Here is a 14,788-nt window from a genome sequence, read left to right as displayed (position 1 = left end):
CAGGGATTGTTCAGGGAATCCTGTGCTTTTTTTCTTCTCACATGCTAGCAAAAGTGCTGGCTTTTAACACCCAACTGAAAATGTTGTGTTAAGATTATTCTGATAATTGTGTGTGTACAGTTTTATATATTAATATTATATATTAATTTATTTTAAATTATATTCAATTTTATATTAATAATAGTATTACGATAATGATTCAATAAATTATAATATAAATACTATAATTATATAATTATATATATTAATTTAATTATTACATTTACTTTATAATCAATAGGGGTGTAACGATAACCTCATGTCACGATTCGATACACATCACAATACTGAACTCACGATACAGTATTATTGCGATACTCTAAGACATATGGTAAAAAGATAACAAGAAAAATGTGCTGTTGATTAAAATGCTAAATTTGGTTTTACACTGGGGTCGGAAATGAATAGGCTTGGACTTGATGCTGGTAACCCAATGTACATGTGACACCAGAATTCATGATTACTGGTTTGCTGGTAACATAAGACATTTGGCATAATCAGGACCCACAAATATTCCCCCATTGCATTATTATACATTATATTCAACATTATATATTGTAGTTTAACGTTGTACTGACACTGAAACTCTTTAAACTTGAATTTATTTCTCACAGAAATTTTAATTTTGGGTGAATCATACACATGCGCAATACATTTAGTCATTTTTGTATTGCAATATATTGTGACACGATATATTGTTACACCCCTAATAATCAATACTACTACTACTACTACTATTACTACTACTATTATGTTTATTTTTATTAGTCATTCATTGTGCCATTACGGCTTTCTGTTTAAAAGTGTTAAAAATCCTAAAAAATCCCTCCCTTTTTTTTCATGTTACAGTACTTGACCCAGCAGATGACTCAGTACTACCAGCATCTGATCCAATGATCGTTCTGCTATCAGACTCATTTATTCATGACATATTTTTTATTTGCATCTTTCCATGGACACGCAAGAAGAGTTACAAAGATAAAAATAGCACGTTATGTAATAATGTGTATGAATGCATTTTTAAATGAACATAATCCACTAATCTGTCCGAATCATCCCTTGTAAGAGTCTCCTAAATTCATTTTTGAATATGCCATTCATGAATTCTGCTCAAGGCAAACCATGTTCTTTAATATGAATCACTGAATCTACCCCACATAACATTTTTTTAAAAAGAGGCTAGTGTGTGCTCGCTTTTTATCTCTCTCCCTCTCTCGCTCTCTGTCTTTCTCTCTAACTGGGCTACTGTGAAAATCTGTTATGCACATTAATCTGTGCATGTTAGGTAATCCAAAATTATCAAATGTTCAGCACAGATGATTAACAGAGGGAGTTCAAGAGGAGAGGTGGAGGGAGGGAGGGAGGGAGAGAGAAAGGCACTGAACATGTGAAAAAGAGAGCCACTCTGCAAAAGGATTGCATGTTGGTGTGTACAACAAGAGGGCGGACACTGCGAGATGATTGGTACACAGAAATAGCTCAGCCAATCAGAGTGATGACAGGAAAATAACAGGCTTAGAGAGAGAGAAAGCTTAGAGAGAGAGAATATCACTGACATACAGAGGAGGAAGGCAACAAAAGTGGATCAAATTGGGAAGAGCAACTATGACTACAGATAGATTAGATCATAGTGAGAATGTCTAGCAATGGGTAGAGTGACAGAAGGCTAAATCAACCGTTCTACACTGGATCATTCAAGGATGCTTGAAGGTGCAGAATCAGCCTCTTGGGAGATAATTTTGTGAAGGCCCTGAGCAGAAAGGCTGCATACAGCCAAACCAAAGCCAGCGAGCAACAGCACTGGGTGGAGGCCGTGAACGGATTCAAACGAGTGTGGAAAAAAAAAAAGACACCATGAGGACATCCAGGAAAGGAAGCGTGGAAATGCCTGCTTTTGTAAGGCAGCTGGTGAAGGAAACCGAGAAAAGGGTCACCTCCTTTTTTAAAGGGGGGCGAGGGGGAGGTGCGGGGGAGCTGACCGAAGGCGAAGAGGGAGGAGAGGAGGAAGGGGTCATCCCTAGCCCCTACTTAGATCGACCGGTTCTGGACAAGCACATGCAAGAGGGATGTGCCTCCTGGGGACTTACCTACGCCCTGGCCAGCATGCAGGGTTGGAGGGCCCACATGGAGGATTTCCACAACTGCTTCCCTCAGCTAGGAGGGGAACTGTCCCATTGGGGGTTCTTCGCCGTGTTCGATGGACACGCAGGGAGCGCGGTGGCCCAACACTGCTCCCGGAACCTGCTGGACCACATCTTGGGCACAGGTGAGCGACAAGCTGTTCTACAAAAAGGGAAGGACTTCTTGTATCTCTTTGACTAAGAGCACAGCAAACGTAACAACTGTGAGGATTTTGTTGAGAAACAGAATTCCCATGTGATCACATCACATGGGTGATATTGTTGATCTCTTTAGAGTAGATCCTAGAGGATCTCCTCAGATTGGATTAATTTCTAAACCTACGGTACATCCAAAGCAATATCAATATTATTACTTAATTAAGCCATGATCTGACAAGTTAATTTTAGTGGACAACATGTTCCTAATGTAGGAAAAGCAATTAGAAGTCATGTAATGGCTGCTTGTTGCAGTCTTTACTGATGAAGCCTTTAGATTCGTCTTTGTGATTTAGTGACATGAGCTTTTTCTTTTCAGGCAAGATCCGAGCAGATGCGGATGTGGAAAGGGTCACTGAGGGTATCAAGGAGGGCTTTTTTCTCATGGACAAGCACCTTCATGCCATGGCCTGCCGTGAGGGTTGGGAACGTGGAGGGACCACTGTCGTTTCCACTGCTATCACCCCGCACCACATATACTTTGTAAACTGCGGGGACTCTCGGGCCGTCTTGTGCCGTGCGGGGCGGGTTGCTTTCTCCACAGAGGACCACAAGCCCTTCCTCCCTGCTGAGAGGGAGAGGATAGAGAGCGCTGGAGGATCTGTGACTTTGCAGCGTGTGAATGGCTCGCTGGCAGTCTCTCGGGCGTTGGGCGACTTCAGTTACAAGACAACCGAGTGGCGGCCGGTCACAGAACAGATGGTCTCGCCCGAGCCGGAAGTGTCGGCTGTGGAGCGCTCGCCAGCAGATGAGTTTCTGGTTCTGGCCTGCGATGGTGTGTGGGACACTGTCAGTAATGAAGAGCTCTGTGCCTTCGTACACAGCCGACTGCGTGTCTGCACAGATCTGAGAGAGGTCTGCTCCCAGGTCATCGACCTCTGCCTCTATAAGGTTAGTATATGAATGGAAGATTTTTAGGCAGTTCTCACTGATTTCGATTGTGTGGTCCAAACCCAAGTTTGATTTTTCCTCCCACTCATGCAGGAGAACTTGTGGCGAGAAAATGGCAGCTTCCCTTTTTTATTTATGTTTTGTTACATTGGATTTACCACCAAAACTTTACATGCATAGACCAACTCTCGCGTTTGACTGCCATGGATGTATTGCAAAAGATGCAATTCCACATGCAAACTGCTCTCCAAAGTTTCAGAGACAAGCAGCTTTCAGAAATGTGTCTGAAAATATATTTTCAGATATATTTTATTATACAAATTTATAATTTCTATACATGTTATTTATATACATTACATACAAGTTTTAGTTGCTTATATTTCCTCAAATGTTTGGACATTTGTAATATTCAAATTTATATACTGTACATATATTTTCCAAAATCAGTTACCCAAAATGTATTTTAGGATTGTAAACATGAAGTAGACTATATTTTTTAATATGAAGTCTGGAGTCTGTTGGCTATGGCATCTGACTTCAGCAAGGCTGTTATATTACATAAGAGAAACACAGAATGGCCTTTAGGCTGCAGAAAAGGATGTGTGCCGACCTGAAAATGTCAGCATCTTTCTCTCCGCAGTGAGCTAGATCTCTGCTTTGTCAGGTCTGCGCTTTCATCCACCATTTCAAAGTGAGGCCGCTGTATTCCGCTGCTAAACTGCAATAGGATAAACTACTTTTAGCCTTGGTGTTAGGAGATTACAGCATTCTGCCCAGCGTTGTGCCATGTAGGGATAGACAACCGACAACATCCATAAGAAATGAAGGATAAGGTCTGCATTAGCAAATTCCAATCTACCTAATCATCAACGTGAGGAAGTTGTCCTTAAAACAAAAGCCTCAAGACTGGCGAGTGTCATGCTACTGCCTGCCTTATCTAAAGAAACATCAGAGGAAAACAATGCTGCTCAGTTTAGTGATGAAATCGCATAGCGGACACATTAATTGCACATCTTACATTTTCTTTTTTTTTTGTGGGATGTCTCTTCATGTGTTTGCTAACAGGGGAGTCTTGATAACATCAGCATCATTCTAGTCTGTTTCCCTGGCGCCCCCCAGCTGTCACCTGAAGCACTGCACCAGGAGGCTGAGCTGGAGGACTTTCTGGAGTCCAAAGTAGCTGGTAAATCATCCGAGTAAATCTGGCTTCTTTTGATGCTGCTTTTAAGATTTATATGATTTATGTCACATATGAAAATCGTTTCAAATCTTGGATTCATGTAATGGTTAGAATAAATGGTCCTCTAGTGGTCTGCTTACGGAATTTAACCATTGTCATGCATGTTTCTTTGGCAGAGATATTTGAAGAGCTGAGTGCAAGAGGTGATGAGCCTGATCTGCTGTCAGTTCTGACAGTTCTGGCTTCAGCAGTGATACCTGGACTTCCACCAGGGGGCGGCCTTCAGAGCAAGTGAGTGTGTGTTTTACATCATGCTACTGCTGCTCAAAACTGCAGTCAGCAATGATGTGTGAGAAGTGTAAAACCTATTTCACAGACTGCAACATCTTTAAGAACTTTTAAACGGTTTCTATACGAGATCTATAAGCTAAGCTTTTCGATTAGCGTTCTTTTTAATCTTTCTTCCATTATTAAATTGTTGTTGTTATTATAATAGTAGCCTAATTATTATAATAACTGTTAATTTATTTATTTATTATGATTTACACTCACCAGTCACTTTATTAGGTACACATTGCTAGTACCCGGTTGGACCCACTTTTGCCCTCAGAACTGACTCAAATCGTTCAACAAGTTGCTGAAAACATTCCTCAGAGATATTGGTCCATATCATCAGTTTGTCGACGTCATATCCATGACGCGAATCTTCCATTTTCGCCCACATAACTGTACTGGAATTTTTTTATTTTTTTTATACAATTCTCTGTAAACCCTAGAGATTGTTGTGTATGAAAATCCCAGTAGATCAGCAGTTTCTGAAATACTCAGACCAGCCCTTCTGGCACAAAAAACATGTCATGTTCAAAGTCCCTTATATCATCTTTCTTCCCCTTTTGATGCTCGGTTTGAACTTCAGCAGATCGTATCGACCATGTCTACATGCCTAAATAAATTGAGTTGCTCCCATGTGACTGGCTGATTCGATATTTGCGTTAATGTGCAGTTGAATAGGTGTAGGCTACTTAATAAAATGGCCGGCAAGTGTATATTTAATAATAATTTATTTTAATAGTTTTTTATTATTATTACTAATAATAATAATTTATATAAAAGTGATGGATCAAGTGAATGAGAGAACCATTTCACAAAATTGATAAAGTTAATCTATTCTTCCAAAATGCTTAGGCTAACTGTTTTAGCAGGGGGAACGTTTATTGCACTTCATCAGATGGCACTATTTCATTTTTTTAGGCATATAGTGACATCAGTACAGTATATAATTATGAGATTAAAGCTGCAAGGATGACATATATACCCTGGTGCTGCAGAGCAATGTCCATGTACTCAGCTGCTGTTCTCAGATTCAAGTGTCTACTCAGTACAAGGCACCAGAACACCAATCAACTCCACAAGTAGAGCTTGAATGATACGTATGTGGGATGACCGACAAAAGAACAGAGGGCTGAACTTTGAAATAACATATTTTTTTGGACATTTGCAGGCGGAACTGTATAATTTCTGCCTACTATCAGCAGAAAGAGGCACGGCGATCAAGATTAGCCCAGGTAAGCTTCTGTGGAGATACTAAATCTATTTTATATGTAACAATAACATGTTAAAATGACTAATGTATTTGTCATTCCTGCATGCTAAAGTTAATATCAAAGCATTTGTAATCTGAATTAGATTCCTATCTTTTCAGGAATTCCGTCCTACAGATGCCAATTAGAGTCTGTGTATTATAAATGCTTATTGGTTGAGCTAGATTGAGGAAGAAGTAAAGGTGCAGTTTTCTGTCTTTTAAACTCATGAAAAATGGAAAGGATCTTCTTTTTGGACAGCAGCACAAATTTTACTTCCTTCTTTTTGTATGTTTCTTGAATGACGAAACTTACAAAAAGCAATGCTGTGCCACAATGCAGGACAATGATGACTGTATATAACTTTGACTCTTTAGATTGTGATACGTTCAGTATTTTCCTTACTAAATGTATTCTACGAGTCTTACAATCAACAATACTCAGGTAATGTGTTTAAGCAGTGATGACAAACTTTTAAGATTCTCTTCAGTCTTTGCATTATAACAAGTCATTTTTTAAACCGATTTTAAAAAGTCAGAACTTAATAGTAGATTATTCTCTGGACTCTGAGGAACATTAAATTAGCAACAAGTGTATCAGTGATGTATTAAAGAAATAATTCACCCAAAAATGATTTACTTGCCTTTAGTGCTTAGGCTACTCCTTAGAAGCTTGACAGCATGTGGTAACAAAGTGTTTTTTTGTTTGTTAGTTTTTTTGATAAAAGAAAATAATGGCAATATTTTCATTTTTGTGTAAACTATTCCTTTAAGAATTCAAATAATGCAAACGTGAAATGATGAGATTTTAAGAAACAAATTCTATCAAATAAAATTCAAACAAGCACTTTTACATTTTGGATTATATACAGGCCCATAATATGGTCATAGAGTACAATTTTTTTCTGTTTCTGAATTATTTCTGAACATTTTTTTTTCTGAATAGTTGTTTCCTGTAAAACTCTCTACTCTGTTTGCATGATCTGTGCTGTGTTGCCTTACTGACCTCTTATTATTATGCCAATGTGTTAATATTACTGAGATTTTCCTAATGACTAACTGATGCAGTGCTGTATCATGTTGTGTAATAATTTTTGTGCACATTTTACAGATCTTGTGCAATATTTGTGCTAGCATAAAGGTTGAGGAAAAAAAGATAATAAACAGATCAAGAGATTCATGGTATTTCTGTTTATTAATGTCTGTCCTGCTACATAACCAGATGGCTTTATGGTAATTAGTCATACATTTTGTGAGTGTGTGTGGTTGATCTCAGATTTCAGCACAGGAGTTACAATATCAGTAAGCAGTCTTAGAAGAAAAGGTTCTACATAGAAACTTAAAGGGTTTGGTCAGGCACTTCATATATAAAACATTTTAGGGGTTCCCATCATGTGATCATTTTACAGATTTAGTTTTAATGAATTCATTTTTAATTTTAATAACATTTTATGAACTAAAAAACTTGTCAACATATTTCATCACTAGAAAAAAAAGATTGCATAATACTTTCATGTTTAACAGGTTAGGACATTTCTCCATACATTACTTGGCATAAAGTGTTCTTTAAAATGGAGTTAAAAACCCTAGGGTTCTACTGTATATAAAACAAAACCGCATTGAACATTTTTTTTCTAAGAGTATACCACTGTCATCCTCAGGGGGGCAGTAGAGACTCGCTCCTCATTTAACACACTCGGACTGTGAGACAGCAAACCCAGTATGGCAAGCCGTTTTGACTTTTATTCATTCCGAGGATATGAATTATTGATATCAACAATTTAGTTTTCACTACTTAAAATGCTAATTTTTGATATCAGGAATTACATTTCCACTAGTAAAAATTTTCATTCTTGATATCAACAATGACGTCATCAACTGATATCTGCAATTGTATTTTCACTAGTTAAATATCACCATAGGAATTGCTACTAGTAAAAAAAAAAATGAAATCAATCATTTGATTGTCACTAGTTACAATGTTAATTTCTGATATCAATAATTCGATTGTTACTAGAGACAATGTTAATTTCTGATATCATGAATGTGATTGTTACTAGTAAGAAAGACATTTTAAATAGGCTATCTGAAATTACTCTCCTGATTATTGATATCAGAAATATATTTTCAGATATCAGAAATAACAAATGTAACAACATGTTGAAATACATATCAAGAATGAACATTTAAACTAATGAAAACTGAGTTCTTGATATTAGGGTTGTATTTACACTAGTAACCACTTAATTATTGATATCAAAAATTATGTTTTTTCTAGATGTGAAATTGGAATTTCAACTAGTAAGAAATACATTTTTGACATCAACAATTGAATTTGAATGGCAGCCTGGTGATATTTAACTAGTGAAAATACAATTATAGATATCAAGAATTATAGTATTTTTACTAGTTGAAATGTAATTCCTGATATCAAAAATTGCCATGTTACCAGTAATCCAATTTCTGATGTCAAGAATTAGCATTTTAACTACTGACAACTGAATTGTTGATATCAAGAATTCATATCCTGAGAAAGAATAAAAGTCGAAACGGCTTGCCATACCAACCCAGCGTTGCTGTCTGCCACTCCGAAACAGATATTTTTTTTAATAAATAAACCTCTATGAATAACAAGAGGCTGCTGTAACACAGATGTAAAAAGTGTGAGTAGTTATTTCTTTTGAAACACAAATGTTGATATCAAAATAAATATTCAACCAAGCAGTAAAAATTGCCTTTACAATATACAATATCTACAGAATCTATACAGTCTATCTACAACAACAAAAATAATTGAGATGACTTTGTCTTTTAAAATACTGATGATACTTTCGCATTATATCCATTTTGCTAAAAGTCTATTTGCACATAGCCTAATTGTAGCCTATTCATTGTAGATCATTTGTTTCTTAGGACACGGCAGCGTGATAGAAACGATCAAACAATGAATAATACTGACCATCTCCCTTTGATTTGACACTTGTATTTCTTCCTCCGAGGACTGTCTCTCTGTAAGTGTCGTGGCTTCATCTGCCTGGCTCTTGAAAATCAGTCTGTTTTCGTGAAGAGCCGTTAAAGTATCTCTCCAGAAGCACAGTGTGATTGCTCACCACACCGGCCAATCACTTCAGCATCAAAGTGACTCTGAGAAGCGATGTTAACCATTAAAACCATATTTGTTTATAATGATTCTTTTTAAAATTGAAAGCCGTCTCCTCTTAAGAACTAAGCCGTTCATGAATGTTTACATTCACCGTAGTTGTGATACAAAAGTAATTGGCTATTTTAATTTAATGTAATTTGCTCTGTACTGTATATTACAATAGTAATATTACAATTACAATCTTTAGTTGCATGCAATAAATGCTTAAACCTCTGAGAAATTAATTCCCAGCGAACAGTAGGCGACGGGATCAGGGTTGGGAAACATTCAGACCTGAAAAATTGCCTGTCCTTTAGTCAGTGAGTGTGAATTATAATTGAATTATCCAAAATTCCATAGGAAGTTGAACTGGAATTTGGTTTGTAATTGCAAATAAAAGAAATTCAACACAGCAAATTAATTTTGGGAAATTAAGTGTTTTTCAATATTTCCTCAATAGTCCTCAATGGTTCACTAAATATGTTAAAATATATAAATGAAATACTATTTAGATTACAATTTCTATAGGTGTCATTCAAACATCTATCTATCTATCTATCCATCTATCTATCCATTTATCTATCTATCTATCTATATATATCTATCTATCTATCTATCTATCTATCTATATATCTATCTATTTATCTATGTGTCTGTCTGTCTATCTATTCGTCTGTCTGTCTATCTAGTCAATGTTTGTCTTAAAGGGTTAGTTCACCGAAAAAAAGAGAAAATGTTGTCATTACTCACTCTTGAGTCATTCCAACCCTAAAAGACTTCCATTCATCTTTGAAACTCAAGTGAAGATGTGTTAAATGAAACCTGAGAGATTTCTGTTCCTCCATTGAAAGTCACCAAAACTTGAATGGATTAAAAAGTTCATAAAAACCATGGTACACATAATCCTTATGAATCAAGTGGTTTAACCAAAGTCTTCTGAAGAGACACGATCACTTTATATGATGAACAGATTTAATTTAGGCTTTTTTGTTCACATTGGAATATTATTCATCAAAAACATTTCTATGTGTAAGATGAACGGTAGTCTTATGTGGCTGAAACGTTGAGGATGAATAAATCAAAGAATTTTTGGATGTACTAACCTAATTTAAACAACTTAAACTATGCTTTTGTAGTTAAAAAATGTGTCATATATATAAATTAGCCTTATAAATTTCTTTGAATCTCAAATATTTTTAATTATACGTATATTTGAATTACAATTTTTAATTTTAAAGCCAGTCTAAATTCAGTTCTAAATGGTACACAACCCTGAACTGAAAGTCATGATTAAATCATGATATGCAATTGATGTGCAATATCCAACGTGATCTTTGTCTAACCGAGCTACCTGTCGACACTTGTCTCCTGAAGGCGGTTATTCATGATAGCAAAGGCGCCCACTCCACCAGAGAAGCCGTTCTGGCGAACATGGCTCTGTCTTGGGTTACCGTGAGCGGTCTCTGAGAGTTGCTTCTGTAAAATTGCCAAAGAAACCTTGTTGGTCATAAAGTCATTGACTGAGATCATTTCTCCAGACAGTCTGCGCCCTGTCAGATAACCTCCATCTGGTCCTAAGCCAGCATCAGTCTCACTATCACAAACTGTTTCCACTGATGCATTAGTGAAGCGCTTTCCCGACGCTTCGTTGGCCGGTGCAGGGTGCACGGCATTGCGTTTTTGAGCCCTCTGCCGGGAATTTCCCGGTGGAGGGTGGTGGTTGTGCCGTTGGTTGGCAATGCGCGGGAAGCAGCAGCAACAGCAGGCCCGACCTCGACGCCTGTACGGACGGCAACGGCAGGGACACTGAGGCCTGTTGCAGTCCAGTTTGCCGAGGATCCAGTTGAGCGTCTGCTTGATAATGATGGAAATGACATTGAACAGGGAATAAATGCAACACACACCCATGAGGATGAAGAGGCAGTTGCTGAGACGGTAGGCCTCCTGAGCTTTATAACTTTCCCGTTGGCTGCTCACTACATCCCCAAAGCCAATGGTGCTGAAGGCCACAAAGCAGAAGTAGAAGGACTCAAAGTAGTCCCAGTCCTCCATGGCAGAGTACAAGGCAGACGCGCAGCATGCAACCAGCAGGGCTGCGATGCCCAGAATGAGCATTACGTAGTAGACCGATGGTTTCCAGCCCTCCAGACTGTCATCCTCGCTCCTGGCCTCCTCTCCTCCCACGCCGGAGCGCCGCAGTTGCCGCTCGTGACACCAGCGCATGATGTAAGCCAACATCGTGATGATGCGCTCCAGGAACAGGTTGAAGAAGAGGATTGTTCCTGCACAGCCAAGGAGTCCATAGAATATCAAAAAGATCTTACCTGCAACCGTGACGGGAGTGGTCATCCCAAAGCCTGGAGGGAAATAGGAAACAGGAAGTATTTTGATGATGTATTTTTAATACATTCATTAGGAGAGGGAAAAAAACTAGTGACCCTCCTTGTGTCACTCCAATCCGCTGTGGTTTTATGTATTCTGTGGGACATTTGTTTGCTTTTTTAATACAGTGAAAGTAGAGACTGGAGGCTGTTAAGCTTCAAAACTGACCAAAAAAATCCACCATATGGCACTATAAGTGTTGTGGACATTCAATTTAAGTACTTTTCAAGTGGTCATGAGAACAACAACAGCCAACAACATTTGACATAAATCACATGCATTTCTATTTCAAGTTAGAAATGTAAATGTGGTTGTGCATTGCTTTTTTACTTTTGTTTTATGTAAAGGAGCATCTTGGATGGTTTTTGGGCCATGGAAATACTTGAGTCAGTGGAAATATTTATAATAAACATTTTTTGTATTCTAGTAGCCAGACTTATTTTAGTTCCATTGATTCATTATTATAATTTTAGTTAATATTTTGAATTAAATTGTATTGTTTTTAACTTTAATTTTGAATTAGATGTTATTGTTTTTAACTTTATTTATAAAATAAAGTTTTTATTTTCTTAAATATGTTTAGGTTTTAATTTTCGCTAATTAGTTTCGTAACTCATTTTTAGTTAGTTTAGTACTTCAACTTTAAACAAAAAATGTAAATGTTGCCTTGGCAACTAGTTGAAATATAATACGTTTAGGTTTTTAATACTTTAAAGGGGCATTCGGCAACTATTTCAACTTAATAAAACCGTTTAGAAATCATTTGGATGGTTTAATAACCTGTTCTGGTGAGAATGGTGACTTTCCCCGCTGCCCCCAACATTCCAAGGTAAAATCAACCTTGCAACATGGGGACTAACGTCCTGGTAAGTTGTAAATAGGAAGTTTCGTGAGAAGCGAGAACGAGCGAGAAACACGAACTGCTTTACAGCAATTCGACATAAACACACACGCCCGCCTCAATGTATATGACGTATTACCCACCTCAGTAGACATAGCTCCACACGATAAAGTTGGCCAGCTCCCATAATAACAAATGCACATGAGCAGCGGTAGAAAGGGCGAGAAGGGTGCCGCAAGTTAGTTTTTTTTACAACAGTGTTGTGAAATATACGTCCCACAGCTGTAGGGGGAGCTCGTTGTGAAAACATGCGACAACAAAAGTGAAAATCAGCGAAGAAATAGCTAGAGTTGCCGAATGCCCCTTTAATTGATTTCAGTTTGATTCTTTATTATGGTTTTAGTTGATGATTATGGGTTCAATTACCAGGGAATGCATGAACTAATTAAAAAGTAACTCACCAATAGTGGAGATTACTGTACCAACAAAGTAGAAGGCCCCTGAGAAATCCCAGCGGGGCCTAAGTTTGTCCACACGGATCCCAACCACAAAGGCCTCCTCATATTGCCTTAACAGGACTTGCAGTGATTTCAGGTTTATGCTGTTTTGCTCTGTGAAGTTGGCCAACTGTTCATCCCAGCGCTTGTGAGCCTGCAGCTCAGAGGGATGCTCGAGAGCGGAGAACACCACCGCTCCAAACAGCAGGTAGAGGAGGATGAGGGCTGCCAACAAGCCAAAGCGGGCATTGTCTTCATTCAGGTGCAGTGGGAGGCAACAGCTGTTGCTGACATCTCTTCCACGTGGCATGACTTGATCATCAGCAGGAAATGACAAGAACAGGCAAACATGCACACAGACACAAGAAAACAATTTCTCACACACTCACTTTCAAAACCCACACATAAACGTCACCATAATGGGCTTTAGAAGAGGTGTAGAGCATGAAAACCATATGTTTGTAGATACAGTTCAAAAATGAAGGGCGAGTGTGTACTGGACAAAGTTCTTCAGGTCCATTAACATTCTGCTGGATTCATAACCGCATCACTTTCTCCAGTGGCAGTGAGACAGAGACCATGGTAAAAAGCAGGGTTATCAGGTAAAATGACACATGGTTCGGGAAATAAAACCTCAAGATACACCTTTTGGGTTAGCAGGTAACAGTAGGCAGGCAAGCGCAAGATTGTTATCTTTCCCCATCTCGCTATCCAATTATAGCTGCTGCCAAACCGGTCAGTAATAATGTTGTGGTCTTCATGTGAAATCATCCTTCAAAGCAGGCTGAAAAAAAGAAAAACATATATTGCCACTTTAGTGAAATGTATTAGAAGGAAATTCCCTTAAACTTCAAGTGCACTGCAGGCTATTTACAATATCACTAGATCCTGTCTATTTAAAAATTTAAATAAAAAAATGATCAAGCACACACTACAGAACAGAACATTATGTTTTATTATACACATATTCTGAATGTTTTAATTGTATATTTGTATTTTAAAGGCCATTATTAAGACTAAAACTATTTAAATGAATTGAATCCCTGATTATCAACAAAAAACATGGCTGCAATTATTAGGAAATGTCAGTCTAATTTTCATTGTTTAAGTAATAAGGAATTGTTTATAACTTGCTTATCGCAAATAAATTTTTAAAGTGGTGAAATTAAAGGTTACCTACCTGATTGTATACTTTTTTTATTAAGAGCACCGTTGTTGTCACCAAAGTCCTTCAAACATCACTGTTAATGGAGCGATTTAAAAGAATCGAAAGAGATACCTTAAGTTAAACTTGGAAGGCGCCGTCTATTCGTGGCAAGTGTGCATCCTTGGCAATACGTGATTGAATGATGCATCCGAGGAGTAGTGACGAGAGAGAGAGAGAGAGAGAGAGAGAGAGAGAGAGAGAGAGAGAGAGAGAGAGAGAGTAATGAGCTGAGCAGCCTATCTAGGTATCAGTTGTAGGGATTTTTTTCATTCCACTGAGAATCCTTTAAATCCTTAAAAGGTTCTTTCACTGATTCCTTCTGTGGTCTTTCCTGCCACACGCAATAGTCTTTTGGTGTATTATGAATCACTAAATCGTTCGCTCGACCGATTCTTGACTGAATCAAGTATTTTATTCACGTGCATGTCTACTAAAATAGTGTATCCTACTGAGGATGTTTAAGCAATATAGGTCTAGCACTCTGCAGAGAATTTCATCAATTGGACATTCTGAACGAATAGCCTACTATTTAGTAGGCTACTATTTATGTAGGCTGCTATTGTTGTTGTTGTTTTTCCATATCTTAGAAAAAAATGTTATAAGCTGTGATAAAACGTTTTTAGTCAGTCATGAAAGTGTAACGTGATTCAAATGGAATCTTCATTTCAAAGATTTGTCAATTCACAAAAAAGCC

The 14,788-nt window shown here is 37.7% G+C and overlaps 2 protein-coding genes across 3 annotated transcripts; one reads left to right on the top strand and one right to left on the bottom strand.

Moving 5' to 3' along the window:
* Window positions 1–1,441: 1,441 nt before the first annotated feature.
* On the top strand, window positions 1,442–7,202 carry ppm1nb (protein phosphatase, Mg2+/Mn2+ dependent, 1Nb (putative)). Of its 2 annotated transcripts, none has more exons than XM_077233017.1 (6): window positions 1,442–2,305; window positions 2,695–3,266; window positions 4,332–4,449; window positions 4,623–4,737; window positions 5,948–6,011; window positions 6,149–7,202. In XM_077233017.1, the coding sequence occupies exons 1-6, from the start codon at window positions 1,894–1,896 to the stop codon at window positions 6,173–6,175; spliced, it is 1,308 nt and encodes a 435-aa protein (XP_077089132.1). In that variant the 5' UTR covers window positions 1,442–1,893; the 3' UTR covers window positions 6,176–7,202. The 2 variants fall into 2 exon arrangements, with proteins under 2 accessions (XP_077089132.1, XP_077089131.1); XM_077233016.1 differs by having other exon boundaries at window positions 1,576–2,305; window positions 6,133–7,202.
* Window positions 7,203–10,410: 3,208 nt separating this feature from the next.
* kcnk12l (potassium channel, subfamily K, member 12 like) lies at window positions 10,411–13,590 on the bottom strand. Its single transcript, XM_077232678.1, has 3 exons — window positions 13,533–13,590; window positions 12,852–13,271; window positions 10,411–11,524 (listed from the first exon to the last, which is right to left on the bottom strand). The coding sequence occupies exons 1-3, from the start codon at window positions 13,588–13,590 to the stop codon at window positions 10,515–10,517; spliced, it is 1,488 nt and encodes a 495-aa protein (XP_077088793.1). The 3' UTR covers window positions 10,411–10,514.
* Between the last annotated feature and the right edge of the window lie 1,198 nt (window positions 13,591–14,788).

Source organism: Siphateles boraxobius, unplaced genomic scaffold, assembly GCF_051911475.1.
Source record: "Siphateles boraxobius isolate OS27281-9 unplaced genomic scaffold, OSU_SipBor_1 18, whole genome shotgun sequence".
NCBI classification, from domain to species: domain Eukaryota; kingdom Metazoa; phylum Chordata; class Actinopteri; order Cypriniformes; family Leuciscidae; genus Siphateles; species Siphateles boraxobius.
Note: the sequence above shows the minus strand (reverse complement) of the source record. Positions and strands in the feature narration are given on the sequence as shown.